Here is a 16,822-nt window from a genome sequence, read left to right as displayed (position 1 = left end):
GGAATGCTACGGTCTCAAAACTAGCCCAGCCTCACGCTTCTGTGTGATGTCTCCTGCTTTGGGACATACATTAGATGGTGCTTGAGAGGTGGAAGAGACCGCACTGGTTTTGCTAAGCTTTTAAGTCTGTAAATATAGCATTGGCTTGCTTTACATTGATTATTAGGTGCCGGACAAACTCTGGAAGTTGGTGTATTTATGAATAACTTGAAAATACAACCTTTGGAGCCTACTGCATATAAAATATTAGAAGAGGAGTGTTCAACTGCTTATTTTTTGAACCCCACTATATTAGTAGCAGTCTCTCAGCCAATAGCCTTCATTAACCATGATTGAATGCATTATTTAGAAGCCTTGTCATGTTAAGGTACACTAAATTCTTAAGAATTCAGAAACTTCAGAAATTGACTTTATTTTTATTTTACATGACAGAATAGTGTATGCCCTTAAAAAAAATGTATAGCATTAAATTGTTGATTAAATTGTGCTTGTTCATGAAAGCTTCATATATTTAAATCATTTAAATTTCAGATTCCTGTTTACCCTTTTCATATTGCATAATTAAATTGTGCTTTGTTGTTCTTTTCTTTGTAAATTTAGTGACTCTAGTGAGGTTTGTAGAGTGCCTTCATTTCAAGCAGTTATAGACAGTGCTGGAAGCTGTGGCGTGGTCTCTGATCACATGTGTACATAGGAGAAGTCTCCATCCTAACAAGGCGGAGCCGCTCTGCCCTCATGTGTGTGCTCTTTGCTGGCTGCTCTGTGTTTAATGCATTTGTCTCTGCCTTTAGTCAGGTGTTTTTAGTTTCTGGTTCTTTCATCTGTCTTCAGTAAATCTCCTTGAAATACATTTGGTGGCAGTTATTTTATCTCCAGTTCTCAAGCCTAGGAAAAGCATTTATAGTAGCACCAGTAACACATCAGAAGTTTGGTTGAAATAACCTTTTCTCTTATGCAAACTTTATTTTTAATAGAATTAGGATATTTATAAGCAATGAATTTACAGAACATAAATATGAAAAATCCTTTGTCTCTTTATGAAAATGAAAATAAATTTCAGCTTTTAGAAGAGTCAGGTTAGGGAAAAGCTCAAAAGTTTCTACTTTCAAGCTCCTGACATTTTTCATGATTTTGAAAGAATAGAATCTGGCTAAAGGGCATTTTTCTCCCTTAGAGTTAATTATGCTAAGATAATGTTATATTTTTAATTTAAATATTATCTAATCACTAAAATATGTATGTTCATTAGATGAACACAAACTGATTTGTAAACCAGTATTTAATTTTTATATTAATATGTAATATACCTCCTCTGTCCATGGAATTCTCCAGGCAAGAATCTAATGTATAATGTACCTCCTCTGTTCATGGGATTCTCCAGGCAAGAACACTGGAGTGGGTTGCCATTCCCTTCTCCAGGGCATCTTCCCAATCCAGGGATCAAACCTGGGTCTCCTGCATTGGCAGGTGGATTCTTTACCATCTGAGCCACCAGGGAAGCCCCATAATATACCTGAACTGCTTATATTAGTGTTAACTACAGTAATGAAAATAATTTTGAAGTCTAATTTCTTTTGGGAGAGTTCTTTCTATTGACACAGCCTGAACAGTTGTCTCTGGCATAGAGACCGTGTCAAGCAAGTCAACAAGTCTGTGTTGGTGGGGCCCCAGGAGACGGGGGGCATGGAGCAGTGCACCCACATGCAGGTGACAAAGGAATGCACTGTCTGCAGCTGATTGAAAAATAATAATGAAATAGACTAAAAGTAGTTACACCTTATTATTACCAGATACTGGCAGTTCTGAACAGTATCAGGGGTAAAATATTCCTGTTCACTGAAGCAAATCCCTCCTGGTGCTGTACCCCTCTTGCTAGGCCACTGCCATCTGTTTAGAAATGTGTTCATCCACAATCTTTTCTAAACTGTAATCAATTGTTTGTCTGCTGCTGCCTCCTTTGACTTTCCCGTCTGAAGCATGGGTTCCTGTAATGTCTGTGCTTGGCTTCTTAGTGCTGTTTCCAAACACCTGACCCTTCTGTACATCACAGGCCCGCTGAACCATTCTCTCATTAAAGTGATAACCTCTGCCCCTAGGCTGGATCTTACTGGTTCAGGTGCCTGCCTCTTGAATTATTCTTCAGTTCTTGAAGGAAAGATTCATAATCATAGTTTTTATTAAAATTGTGCCTACCTTCCTGCCAATTGAAAATCAAATTTTCGAGTTTGATAGTATATAATTGTCAACTACAGCTACCTAAGATATTCATATATGTAGTATTAAAGCATTTACTCTGAAGAATATTCTTTAGAAGCTGTATGACATGACCTTTTTTTTAAATCTTTCCTCAAGCAGTTATTATTATTTGCAGTATAATTACTAGTTAATTATGTTCTTTGCTCCTTTTCAGTCAGGTTTAGATGAAATGAGGTGATACCAACCTTAAAAGATCTACATAGATTTCTAATGTTAAGAATTGGACCAGTTGGTTAAGGTGCTGACTTGCCACATGAAGCTTCATATTAAGGTAGAAAATTAACATAGACCCCCCCTAAAAACACCATTTGAAAATAGTCCAGAGTGTTATTGAAGCTTTTGCTTAATAAAATTGGCTTTATTGTTAGTAGAAATACTGATTTGAGATGATAGAGTTCTAGAGTTCTTTGGTTGATATGTATAGCTAACTTTCAGTTCAGTCGCTCAGTCGTGTCCGACTCTTTGCAACCTCATGAATTGCAGCACGCCAGGCCTCCCTGTCCATCACCAACTCCCAGAGTTTACCCAAACCCATGTCCATCGAGTCAGTGATGCCATCCAACCATTTCATCCTCTGTCGTCCCCTCCTCTTTCTGCCCCCAATCCTTCCCAGCGTTAGGGTCCTTTCCAGTGAGTCAGCTCTTCACATGAGGTGGCCAAAGTATTGGAGTTTCAGCCTCAACATCAGTCCTTCCAATGAACACCCAGGACTGATCTCCTTTAGGATGGACTAGTTGGATCTCCTTGCAGTCCAAGGGACTCTCAAGAGTCTTCTCCAACACCACAGTTCAAAAGCATCAATTCTTTGGCGCTCAGCTTTCTTCACCGTCCAACTCTCACATCCATGCATGACCACTGGAAAAACCATAGCCTTGACTAGACGGACTTTTGTTGGCAAAGTAATGTCTCTGCTTTTAAATATGCTATCTAGGTTGGTCATAACCTTCCTTCCAGGGAGTAAGCGTCTTTTAATTTCATGGCTGCAGTCACCATCTGCAGTGGTTTTGGAGCCCAAAAAAATAAAGTCTGACACTGTTTCCAGTAACTTAACCATTTAATAAATAAAGGTTAATTTTGTCACTACTGATCATTACGTAGTAGCAAATCAGTAACTGAGGTCTGTCATCCTCCACAGGAAATAGAAACTTAATAATTCTGGAACTCTTGTTGGGCTGTATGTAGTAATAAGTACACATGTGCAGATGTTCTAAGAAATGGACTGCAAAGGAAAACTATGCAGTATTTGTGAGATAATTTATGAATTCAAAGTAAACTGGAGAGAGAAATTAGAACAGTGGTGTGTGTAAGGTAACTTTACTCTTTCTTTGGGACTACGCCCTTTCCCTCTCTTGTCCTATTCTCCTCTCCTTAGAAATGAAAGTTGTTTGACTAGCAGTCTATAGTCCTGGTTCTGGCATTACCACCTGTATTAATCATTGTTCTCCAGAGAGAGAGAACGGGTCTGTGTGGAGAGAGTGAGGTTTCTCCTAAGCACTTCCCTCAGACAGTTGTGGAGGCAGTGTCAGTCCAGAAGCTGCAGGTCAGACTGGCAGGTTTGGCAGACCCAAGGCAAGAGTTACAGTTGAGTCCAGAGTCAGTTCACTGGCAGAATTCCTTCTTGTTTTGGGGTGAGGCCCACCCACATTATGGAGGGTCATCCCACTTAACTCAGAGTCCACCAATTTAAATGTTAATCTCATCCAAAAACACCTTGACAGAAACATCCAGAATACTCTTTGACTAGATGTGTAGGCACTATGGTCCAGCCAAGGTGACACCCAAAATAGCCATCCTATTCAAACGGGTCAACTGAGACACGTGCAATGTGGGAAAAGGTATTTCAGGGTTGTGTTGTCCATATTCTCCCCCGCCCTGGCCCCCCACTTATCTGCTTACATAAAGTAGGAGTGTTTTGTTGGGTTAAAGAATATTAAGTTGTTTTTTTTTTGCCATATGTATCATAAAGAGAAACTAAGTGTGAAATATTAGGAAAGCTTCAAATAAAGCTATGTTTTAGTGACTCAAAATAAGGACAAGTTTGAAGTCCATTAGCCTGATTGGTTGGTGGTTTTTTTCTGAGCCCAGTCTAGTAAAAAGCTTGAAGCACCAAAGTCGTATTCGATCCTTTTTGTGTAGAAGCCAGGCTTGATCCAGCAGTGATGACTGAACTCCCCTTTGAAAGGTAGTCCTCCGGGATTGAGTTAGAGCACATGGGCAAGGGTGTGACTACCAGTGACTCCATTGTGACCTATTTGAGGCTGTCCAGCCAGTTCACTGTCCAGGCTCTATCAGTGGAAATGATTATTTTTTTATAAAACTTTCTGAATTTTGTCATTGTTTTCTTGTGCAATTGTGAAATTTCAAACTCAGTAATTTTTCTCTTCCTAGGAAAAATTCTGTGATAGATTATGAAATTGAAAAACACTTCTGACCAGTATGCATGCTGCCAAATTGAAGATTAATTAAAAACATCACTATGGTCTGGCTCCAGTTTCCTGTTTTTCTTTTATCTCATTCTTTATATTTATTTTCTAATCAACCCAGAGGTTGCCCTGCCTGTCTAAATGCCCTCCTCCCTTCATCTCCAGCATTTGAAATTCTGTTCATCCTTTAAAGTTCTGTTCCTGCTACCTCATCAGAAAAGCCCCCAGCATCCACCACCCCAGTCACACTAGCTGAGAGTGAGAATGTTTACTTCTAAACCCTGTAGCATTATTTTGAACTACCCCTGGGGTGCTTACTAGTTGGATAATTGTACTCCTCTGTCTGATGGTAAGTTCCTGAGGGCAAAGACTGGGACTTCTTGTATGTTTGTAGACTCCCCAGCGCCTGTGGAATACACAGTAATGTATATAGTATTGCTTACATGGGGTGAATGAACGAACTAGCCCGTTTGTAACAGAAGCAAAGTGGTCTCCAAGGTTATTCCCCATAGCTTATCTCCGATGTTACCTGACACTTCTCCATATCTAGGGACGAACACGGACTCTGCTGCACTTCTTCCCTTCACTCCCTCTTATCTCTGCTATGATTCAGTGCAGTGAAACAGTGCAGAAAAAATTCTTTTCTATTCATACCACATTTTAAGTCCTTTCAGCAGCCGCCTTCTTTCCACTGAAAAGAACTCAGCTCTTATCAGTCAGTTCAGAGACCATTCAGCTAATGACAGTGATCTGTTGATCTCATCCATCGCTCCCTTCCTCTGTCCCAGATTTTTGTTCCACCCAGGGAGACCTATTGGCCCTTTGTCTGTTTGTTCTGATGTTCACTTTATGTCATTTATTTTTTCCAATTTTTCTTCTTTAATCTTAAGGGTGGAATGTTTTCATCATTGTTGATTTACATCCCTCACTTTTTTCTTTCCAGAACTTATAGAAGTCCCTTCTGTGTGAATTATTCTCTAATCATTGATGGGGTGGGGGTGAGCATGCCTCTCTTCTGGACGTTCCAACTGTTCTGAACTTGCAACGCCAATGTTTCGCTTTAATCCTGCATTTAGCAGACCAGGTCATTCCTGATCACAATGTCAGTATTTTAATTTCTAGCTGATAGTTCTTTTAAAATTTTCTAGTGAGTTCATTGTTGGCTGAATTTTGTGCTTTTTGTTGAAAATATTCATTCAGCTATATTAGACTTAACATAGAAATGATTTACAGTCAAATCAGACTTGTATTTAAGTAAGTATTAAAGACTTGCACTTTTGACTTGTTTCCTAAGGAATTTAATAGAGAGTAGAGAAGTAGTTATTATGACTTACCTGTTTGCCATTAACTTTCATTAAGTGTGTATCAGGTTCTCATATGGTCATTAATGCGTTCCACTTTTAAAAAAATCTACTATCCCCCCAAATTTCATTTTAATTACTACTTTAATGATTTTATCATAGTGTTAATTAACTTGGAGCTCCCAGGCACATAAGGCTATATTTTCATCCTCTTGCACCAAATGGATAATGTAAGATATACTGTAACTTTCATAATTTTTTTCCTTTTTTCCTTTAAGCTGAATTACAAGGCTGTATATGAAATTTGGAGTGTTTTGGAGTATTACAGCCATCTGAAGTTGGTCACTCCTGCCCTAAAACAATTCAGAATATTATTTTTTGGCAGGGAGGAGGGTGAGTATAGCTCAGTGACAGAGAACATTCACTGCAAAATAGCTTCTTTATTTTTTGTGCAGTTTTTTGCCATAGTAAAATTTCCTAGAAAATAAATGTCTGCAGAGATTTCCTTTGGGAGTATCCCAGGGGGATGTCTTGTCATGTGTAGTGTGTGAGGTGAAATAGCCCACTGGGCCATTGCATAAACATGTTTATAAAATGCTTGAGCTATTTCAGAGCTTTAATCTGGCTTATTAAAAAAAAAAATCTGATAGTGCTTCTGCCTTGCAATTTATTTTAATTATATTGGATAACTTGGAATCACTTGGTGGTGGGGGGAGAGGTTTAACTGTGTTTGGTGAAGGATGAGTTGGTTTCCTAGCAACTGTTCAATAAGATCAAAATCTCAGAGTGAGCCATTGACTCAAACTCAGTATCATAGGGCCTACTTTATGAAGGCACCTAATTACTGATTATAACATGATGAATTATTGGGGTGTTTTTGATCTGATTCTTCTTATTTGAGTAGAAGATCACATGGTTTATTAGATTTGCTTACTAATGCTAAAGTTTGCAAACAGTAATATAATTAGTTGGTTTGCTAGAGATTTTTAGATTCATTTTCTCATTGACTGCTGAGCTCTGTACAAGGAAGTGGAAAACTCAGAAGAAAAGAGATTAAATGACCTGATTCTGGTTACTTAGCTAATTGTTTTCAAAGCTGGATCACTGAATTTAGGGATTTTCCCCTCTAGGTCAGTGATTTTTAAATTGCAGGTTGTAAACTGTGAGTTGGGAAATGACACAACACAACGAGCCCTTTTTAACTTTTTTTAATGGATAGAGGAGCACAGAGCATATATCGGAGTACATCATATGTCTTTAGGGAGGGTGTTGCTTCATGAAACTTTTGTTTCAGTTGTATGTGTGTGTGTGTAACTATGGCCATAATAAATTATTCTCTTCCTATGTGTTGTGTTCAAGAAGGTTTGAAAGCCGCTGCTCTATACTGTTGCCCAAAAGGTACTTGATATGTTTAGGAAAAGAGACGATCAAGTCTATAGAAAATACTTTGTCCTAATTATAAGTACTTTTATATTTTATGCAGATTTCTTGACATTGATAATAAAATCATGTTGAATAGCAGTAGCCCTGTAGGGAATATGTTTTTCTAAGTAGGGTTTATTTATAGGTGGGAGAATTTCAGGCAAGTTTCACTTTCCCCTTTTAATACCTTTCTGAATTTTCTCATAGTTTGTTTGCAGTTAACATGTTATAATTATAATCATATAGAAGGAAAGAGAAGAAAATACCTATTTAGTCTTTTATTAAAGTTCACACATAATATCCAGTGTTGTTTAGTATATTTGTTTTATGTCGATAGAGGATGGTTGCTATTAAGGAAAAAAAAGCCATGCATACGCTTTTTTGTCTGCCTAAAACGAGGGGCCAGTACATTCTTCAGGGGACAGGGGAAGCAGAAAGGACCTTGACACTGTCCAAATGCTGAAAGAAGCAAAGAAACAAATTGATTGGCCAGCTGGGAAGAAAGGAGACTGTGTTCAAGGCCTCTGTTCTGACTGCTATTGTTCAAGCTCCTTCTCTGTGCTTAGCTTCCTAGAAATGAGTATTGGGAATATATTAAGCATGTTTCTTTAAAACAGAGCTTTTTTGAAGAAAAATGCTTTGGGATTGTCAGGATCAATCACTGCTTATTACTTGAGATTTGCTTCATTTACTGGGAATAAATGGAATCTCCAAGGATTTACTCTAATTTTCTTATTTGTCTAATTGTATAACTAGGAAAACATACAAAATTGTATCCATAAAATTTAGGCCTGAAGATGAAACATATGTTTTATTGATAAGAATGAGTTAGGGCAAACTAAAATGAGATTTGCATTACTTTTGGTTAACATAACGAATATGTTTCTTTTGTAGTATGTTGACTTAAATGACAGTTGGACAGTTTTCTTTATTGGAAGTATTTGATTGTAAACAGTCCCTTTAGTTTCTTAATATATGTCACATTTGTGTAATTTAGATATTGAGCACGCACAGTGAACTGTGTTCTATTGTTTGTAAATAATGAAAAAGTGTCCCACTTTGTTTTACTAAATAGTGCAGCTCCAGACATTGTACCTGCTTATGTGGGCAGATTAGAAGTTGATTATAAAAACACTATGTTACTTAGTTTGCATGTGGCTTCTGATCTACTTTCAGATTCTGGATGAATCTTTTCAGACACTTGATCAGCAAGACGCTAGAATCTTTCTTAAGTCCCATTTCTCACCAGACAAGACAGATATTCTAAATAATTTAATTGAGCTTTTAAAAATAATAGAATGAAGATAATATTTTTGAGTAATCCTGAAAATTGGCTAGAAATAGAAGATTATCTGAGTTTTAAGTCACATATATCTTTTCTCTTTTTCTTTTTAACATAAAATGGAGCCAGACCCATATTTTTGTCTCTTTGATAGTGCAATATCAGGTTGTCTGGCACATAATAGATGTTCAGTCAGTGCATTTTAGTTCCAATCCATCATTAGGTTGCCCTAGGACTGTGAACAAGTACCTTAGGTGTGTGAATTTTATCCATTTCACTTACTGGTATTATCTTTAGCACCCAGGATAGCACATATTAGCTGCATGGTAAATATTTATTGATTGAATAACTGGATTCTTATCAGTGCTACCTTCAGAACACATTTCAGATTGAAGTACAGTAAGACTCTCCTGTAACTCGGATTTGAAGTAGCACAGTTGGCCATTGGTCCCAGTCATCTGACCAGCATCTTTCCTCAAAGAAGAGTCAACTCTGGTGCTTGTTTTCAGGGAGAAGACACTGTGGGAAGAGTTAGCCAGGGAGGGAAGGGCAGATGAGCAGGGATGATTTAGTCCCCCTGGGTCAGTCTCCCTGGGTCTGCCCAGTGGGCAGGTGCAAACTGACAGGAAAATTCCAGACCCCCTTGCCTTCAGGATGTGGGTTTGGACTTCCCAAGTGAACTTCCAAGTCTGCTCATTCATTTCATTCATTCCAGTTCATTGACCCTACAGTAGCCTGACCTCCCAGTGCACACAGTTGAGTTTTTTGCAGTCCATTTCCTGACTCTTGACTTTGCTTCTTATCGTCTCTATCGCTGCTATTCTAATCCAGGGTACTTGGATTACTGAAAAAACAAGCACGTGATCGTCCCTCCTTGCAGTCTTACGTTTCTGTGGTCCAGTATCTACGTAGCAATCAGAATGACCTCTAGAAAGCAAAGCACACCATGTCATTCCCCTTCCTGCAATTCCTCAACAGCCTCCTAAACTGTGAGACAGGTAACTCAGAATCTATCCTAAACACAAACCTAATAAATACAGTTGGTCAGTGTCATGTATAAACATTTATGCTTATATCTTAGATAAAATATTAGCAAATAGGATCCAAAGGAACATTAAAAGATTACTATACTCCAAGTAAATGAAGTTCATTTCAAGAATGTGAAGATGATTCAGTATTTGGAAACCTGTTGACAGAATTCATATTAATAATGCTAGGAGAATAATGCTGTGGTTATCTCAGTAGTTGTAAATGTAAAACTTTTGCAAAATTCAGTGTTCGACAAACTTTAATATTCATTTCTGATTGAAGTTCTTTATAAAAATAAGGAAGGAAGAAAACCTCTTAAGTGTGTAAGCAAGTCAGCAGCTGTTATCCTTCTGACTTCTCTGTTACCACTGTTACCTGACAATGTCCTGGAGCTCTTCTGGTCTAAAAATAACCTAAGTAGCTATGGTAGGGAAGACTAAATAAAGTAGGATCAATACAATAGTGCAATGCATTTATTTATTGTTTGTTCACTATTAAGTGAATACAGGAATCAGAAGGGCTTTTCTAAGATATTTATATACATGTAATAATGTAGATTTAGAGAAATCTGAAATTATCTCCACCAAAATATTTGTAATGACCTAACTCTGTGAGGTGAAGTTTCAGGTAAATTTTACTTTTGTTGTACTTTTCTATATTTTAATATCCTACAGGAATTTGTATTTTTATTGCTTTAATTCTTAAGAAGCTATTACTAATAATAAACAGTTTTTTGATCAGTAAAAGGCATAAGTAACTGAAATCTAGATAAATGATTAAAAACAAATTAGGGGCATCTCCTAGGGTGATACAGAAAAATCATCTTGGTGGTATTATCCAATCGTACATGGGTACCCTGCCCCCAGGAGTTTCTACTTAAATCACTTCAGTTGTGAGTCACTGTTAACAGATTATAATGTTAGCTATCATTATATTTTGGACTTTTAATATATCAAGCATTATATTGTCTTTTATGTACATTAGTAAAATTTATCTTTGCAACAGTAATTTGTCATTATTTTTATCCATATTTTATAAATGAGAAGATGGAGGTGAAGGTCACAGAACTAATAGTTGATGGCATCCTTGATTTCTTTTTTAGCCTATTCTTAAGCATTTAATCTTCCTCATCTTCAGAAGTCTGTATATTCCTCAAATGTTTAGGGGAAGAAAGAAAGTTGAGAACTCGGAGTCTAGAGTCTGTGTCTGTTCAAATATAGAAAAAAATTAGAGCATCAGAAAAAATATATTTTATTTCAAGGGACTTCCCCGGTGGTCCAGAGGTTAAGACCCTGCCTTCCAGCACAGGGGATGCAGATTTGATCCCTGATCAGGGAACTTAAGATCCCACATGCCACGGGGTGTGGCAAAAAAATTGTGTTTTATTTCAAAAGATTGAAACACATTTTATAACAGCAGGATGATTGAAATAATGAATGTACACCAAAGAACTTGTGGTTTGTTCAATTTGGCAGTTATACAGAAGGAATTAGGAATATATCATTATGTACCTTGATATACTTTAGATCGTGACAAAGTTGTTTAAATAAAGAATAAGCAAAAATTATAGAATGAAGCAATGTGATACAATAGAATTGCTTGGCATTCGGGGACATGAAAAAGAATATATTTTAAAATAAGCATTACCTTGGAATCCCTGCTGGTCCAGTTCTTAGAACTCTGCACTTCCATTGCCTAGGGCCCAGATTCAACGTCTGGTTGGGGAACTAAGATCCCACAATGTGCACAGCACAGCCTAGAAATAAAAAAAATATATAAATAAACACTCAATAAAAATGTATGTCTAGAAAAATTCAGTGTGTAGTATAAGATAAAGATATACATAGTAAGTATTCATGAAGATACAGATTCTACATTAATCTCTCAAAACACAAAACTAGAAGTAAAAGCAGAATTGTATTTTCTTAAAAATTAGACATCAATTGAAAAGTGTCATATGAAATACAGATCAGTGTGTATTATGGCACACAATGATTAACAACCAAGCTGAAACAGGTATCAAGTGTCCAGAAAGTGTGCCACCAGGTTGTGTTGTTTACAGTGTGTAAGTTTAGTTCCAAACAAACCTTGGAGAGCAGCACTTGACAGTGGTTACGTGTGCATCGCTGTCTTCTTTTCATAGATCCATTAAAAATCAGCTTTTCTTACTGACTCAGAGTCTCCATTTTGCCTTGATAAGGTCAGTGAACATATGAAGACCCTGGCTTCATCCCTAGAATAAAAAGTTTTTGCAGTTAGCTTGACAGAGATGCCAGCGTTGTGCTGTTCTGTACTTGTGTGAGATACCTCTAATTGATAATGGCAGTTTCCTGCCTAGCCCAGGTCCTCTCTTGCTCAAGATGCGATTCCCGGCAGCCCTTAGTTTTCTTCCAGAGTTGGGCCCTTAAATGAAACCAGTTTACCAGAGTTTGCCAGAGTCATCAGTGTGAATTTTCCCAGTGTGACAGAGTCTGGAGAGCAGAAAGTCTCACCAGGAATGGTTATGTCTGTAACACAGACATCTTTTTTTAGGAAATGGCAGTGGGGACTTTTTTGGAGCACAACAACATAAAACAAGAAGAAAAGCCATGAGACTGTAAAACAGGGGCACACTCTTTAATTTCAAGTCGGCCAAAAAGTTCATTTAAGTTTTTCCATTCCAACCTAATACAAAAATAGTTGTTTTTTTTTCTGGGAGAAAGAAAACAAGAGAAAGGCTTGTTTCAAGGCGTAGTTTCAAATAATCAAATAAGTAGACTTCAAACAAGTATTTCATCCATTTGTTTCATTGTTCAGCAGGCAATAAAGGTGTCTTGTAGTCACTTCTGTGAGTAAGATAACTATTCTTGAAGATGTTGTCATGATGCTATAATACTTTGAAGTCACATTGGACCTCTGCTGTATGTAGCAGCAAATAGTTTAATGGAGGATGTGCCCCATCAAAATGTCACCAGCAAAGTTCTGTATGCTCCTTTAAGATGATTATGTTTGATTGCAGTTTACTAAAGTCATGATTGTTATTATGTTTTATCATCAGCAACTTGGATGGTTTGGCCCTAGGGGGCTACCAGCTTCTCCCACTGATAGACAAAGAGTGAAAGAAATTAGCCTTTTGGAGGATATAATATTGTCTCGGTGTGGCATTAAGTACTAAAGCAAAAATCATCAAGTCTTTTGAAGTATTCCTTAATACTGATTAAATAAATACAAGAGTATTCATGATCTCTGTGGCTTTTCTGCCATTTTCTCTTGAGCTCTCCATTAAGTTACATTCACAAAAGAAATGTAGTGTGGAATTTGTCTCCTAAATCAGACTGTCACTCTGTGGGGCCTGTGGAATAGCGCCATGGGAGATCCCATGGGGAGCGACTCATTGCTTATAAATAGTGTTATTAAAACAGCACTTAACACTGTTCTCTTTTTTGTTTCTGACTATATAGCATGCCAAAGCTGAACTTAAATCCACTAATTTAAGTCTGCCTAGTTCCTCAGCCCTGAGATCTACTTCAGATCGTGCAGTAGGCAGTGAGTTGTCTAGTAGAAAAAGTTCTAATTATTAGCTGGAGCTTTGGCCCCAAACCCTAATACCAGGCAAGACTTTGACAGAGAAACTGTTCCCAACCAAGGCTCAGAACCAAGCTGCTTGGGACATGGGCAGTCCATTGAGTGTATAATAAAATGAAGACCGAGAGGGTTTTTTTTCCCCCCTTGCCTAGTAGCAGGCTAACCAATACCACCCACCCCAGGGCTTCTCAGATCTAAACCCAGCTGCTAAATGAGTAAGAAATCAAAAGATGGAGTTTTTCCACTCTATCTAAAGTAGAAGGAGGAAAGAGGTGCCCCTTTGTGCTTGTGCTTTTGCCAGAAATGGAAGTAATCTTTTAGGGGCACTTGAGTGCTAGCAGCATCCATCACAGCAAGCCAGATAATCAGCTGGTAACTCTGGAGGAGGGAGTGGTGTTCAGGATGCAGTGGAGGAGTGATGGGTGGTGGAAGAGTCTCTGACCCTTTAGAATCTTTTAACTGTATGTGGCCTGTTTATAATCAGGGTGTATTCGCGTATTATATCTTTAAAAGGAGAGTGGAGAACCAGATGTTGCCAAGTAATGCAAAGGAAAGGAAAGTTGTTGTGGCAGAAATACAGGGCCAGCACTGACGTAGTTGTGAACAAGGTCTGACTAGTCACAGAACAGGACAATCATGCAGCACACTTGTGGCAGGGCTGTGCCCTGGGGTGGGGGGAGTGGTCCTGGAGCCGAGCTTGCAGGCACCTGGATTCCCACCATGAAGACTTCTACCTATTCACAGCACAGGTGGGGAGGGGCCGTGAAAGGTGAAGCGTTTAAATAATAATAAAGCACAAGAAAAGGGCTCGAGGAAACTTGTGAAAAAGTTCATTCCTACCTGTCACTAACCTTTTTTGTTCTTCTAGTCCTTACTCGTGGCACTTTTTTTTTTTTAAACCAGTTGTAATCACAGTGTGTATGTCATTTTCTGTTCCACTGTTTTCCTAATAATTTTCCCCTGTTACTGTGGAAGATTTTAAGCAAGGGGGTGATGTGATCAGCTTTGTCTCTTAGGAAGTAAGCCCTGGCGATGGTAGAGAAGGCAGAGTAGATGGGAGGAGAATCAAAATGGGGTTCAAGAGATGTCTCGGGGCTCCTGCCCTGATGGCCCATGAGGAGAGAGTTCTAGCCCAGACGTCAGATCCCCTCCTGAGCCCCACCCCCGGTCAGGTGGACAGGCTGCCTGTGCCTCCGGGAGGGCCCACCCCTGCCGTCACATTCCACATGCCTCCCTGAGCCCTGGTTTGCTCTGGAGCAGAGCCTTGTCTGGTGTCACCAATGGGCAGTGCTGTTTGTGGTTGGCAGCTCCACGTGGCTCGTGGGGAGTGTTATTAGCCCTGCACTTCCTTGTGCTTGCCCTGCTGTCTCAGGGCAGGAGCGGGTGTGATGAGAGAGGTTCTGGAAACGTTTTCTGGAGCAAAACATAATGATCATGACTGTGGTGATACACATACGTTTAAAGCTGGCTGTATAAATCACTCTCAGCAGGGCATGTTGGGAAGGGGGCGGCTCTGCTCAGGTACAGGCTGGATCCTGCTGCCGCCCCAGCTCATCCATCACACTCAGGGCAGGCCAGTCACTCTCTCTGGTGCCACGTTTCCTCACCTTTTTGAAAAGCTGCAGAATTTTCAGCCTTTGAAATGTGTGCACTGCCTTTTCAGCAGTGTCTTTTCACTGAGGATAAAGAAATAATTTTGATCTTTGGTAGTTGGTAGAATAATGTTCTGGAAGTCACATTTTGTCAGTAATAGCATAGAGGCTGTCGTTAAATACGGTCAAGGGAGCCTGTGACCTGGTTCCCACTGTACACAGCCTTCATTAAGATCTTTAATTTGATCTTCAAGATTGCTTTGATCCCGTTTGAAAGGCACTGAGCTCGGGTTTCGCTCTTATTTGGCAGACTGGTAGAACTGCAGTCAGGTCAGACGGACAGCAGGATGGCGGCCTGAAAGAGCTTGGGGCCACCGCCTTCCCTCCTCCTCTGCCTTCCTTCCCTTCGCCCTTTTTCCTCAAGAGGGGAGCCCTTACATTGCATGTTAGTGTGGTAGATACCACCATAACGGATTTTAGGTGACAGTTAATCTTGCTGTTTTTAGATATTTAAAAACTGTTTGAAGTATTACTTTTGTAAAATCTCATTTTAATATGTTAGTTTCCTTTTTTATTTAAAAATGAGAACTGTTCAGGTCATGGAAAATTTCTACTACTCTGCTAAACTCATTTAGAAAAGGCTCTTACGTTGATTTCTCTATAATTTGTTTGAAACATAGATATATACTATGTGGTTTCCCAAAAAAAAAAAAAAGCTATCAGGTGGCCTCTTCCCTGTAATATAACTTGCTATTTTAATAATACAGTATTGTATTATATTTGAAGATACATTTCCCCCTAAAGTTGCAGGGCATTTTATATAATTGGAAGAATTAGAAGGAAGCAGAGCATTGTAACTTTTTGCCAGATGTTCCACAGTAGTGAAAGCAGACTGATAACAGCGCCAAGAAAAGCCCTCGCTCTGCCTGGAGAAAGCACTACCATATTTGGCCTTCATGAAGTTGCATATTACTTGGCATACACACACACACACACACACACACACACACACACACACACACACACACATAAAGCTTCTTTGGTGACTTCCTGTGTTTGATTTTAATTTTTGAGTAAATGTGGTTTTTTTAAAGGTGGATTTATGTTATATTGGCGTATTGTCTATTTAAAAGAAACCACTACTGTCTACTGAAAAAAAACACTATTTTGTTTCCACAGAAACCTGCTAATATTTTAGTTATGGGTGAAGGTCCTGAGCGAGGAAGAGTAAAAATTGGTATGTTATATCTTTGATAAGTCACAGCGTAGCACTCTTTTAAAACTTTTGCAGGCAGCTTTATCACTTGAATTTTTGCTGTAATAATATGCATTTATTCATACAGTTCCATGTGATTGAAGCCATTTCTAAAGAGTATACATTAAAAGTGAAAAATGTTTCACACTCTTGAAAGGTGTCAGACAATCTTTAGAGACTGAAGTGTTCTAATTATAAAATAAGCCATGTGAGTTTCTTAGAAATTTTTTGCCTTCATTAAAAATAGCCTGTAGAGGTGAGTGGTTTCTATCCCTGTTAGAATCCAACCTCGCCTTTAGTCCTAAGGGCATACAGCAAACTACTAATCATACCATCCGTTCTGTTTACCTGAGCCAGGTCGATCCGAACATATCCTTCTGGTTAGCCTCATCTAGGTCAGGGATTACAAACTAAGAATACCACTGAGGCTGGGTAGGTTCTAACGAGCCTTTGCCTGAAGGGAAGATAATTAACGAGCTTTCTGTACCTCTGCATGTTTTCTAATAGCTCTGTTTTCTTATGTATCAGTGCAAAATTTTACCCATTTCTGGTCTGATAACCTATAAGGATAGAGCTAGATTTATTTATCCTATTTTTTCATTGTCATTTCCAAGTTGTGTTTGTGACATTTATTTAGTTTGTGTGTGGATAGAAGAAATGTAGTAACCAAATTATCTCAATTTTAAAGCAGCAGGATT

At 38.6% G+C, this 16,822-nt stretch overlaps 1 protein-coding gene and 1 long non-coding RNA gene across 14 annotated transcripts in view; one reads left to right on the top strand and one right to left on the bottom strand.

Moving 5' to 3' along the window:
* Nucleotides 1-16,822, top strand: part of CDK8 (cyclin dependent kinase 8) — a 72,793-nt gene that overhangs the window by 36,614 nt on the left and 19,357 nt on the right. For 11 of the 13 annotated variants that reach the window (XM_081550966.1, XM_081550967.1, XM_081550968.1 and 8 more), the window contains one exon: nt 16,049-16,106. The exons of 1 other annotated variant lie outside the window; for it this stretch is intronic. In XM_081550966.1, coding sequence (XP_081407092.1) covers nt 16,049-16,106 — 58 coding nt within the window. Of the gene's footprint in view, nt 1-9,515; nt 9,683-16,048; nt 16,107-16,822 lie in introns of those variants that run through there. One more of the 13 variants, XM_081550972.1, reaches the window with a different exon arrangement.
* On the bottom strand, nt 2,018-6,622 carry LOC145530144 (uncharacterized). Its single transcript, XR_014071482.1, has 2 exons — nt 4,141-6,622; nt 2,018-2,551 (listed from the first exon to the last, which is right to left on the bottom strand). It is a non-coding gene; the product is annotated as an uncharacterized LOC145530144 (long non-coding RNA).

Source organism: Giraffa tippelskirchi, chromosome 12, assembly GCF_054371585.1.
Source record: "Giraffa tippelskirchi isolate mGirTip1 chromosome 12, T2T-mGirTip1v1.2.pri, whole genome shotgun sequence".
Lineage (NCBI taxonomy): Eukaryota > Metazoa > Chordata > Mammalia > Artiodactyla > Giraffidae > Giraffa > Giraffa tippelskirchi.
The sequence above is the reverse complement of the archived record's forward strand: the minus strand, read 5'-3'. Positions and strand labels throughout refer to the sequence as shown.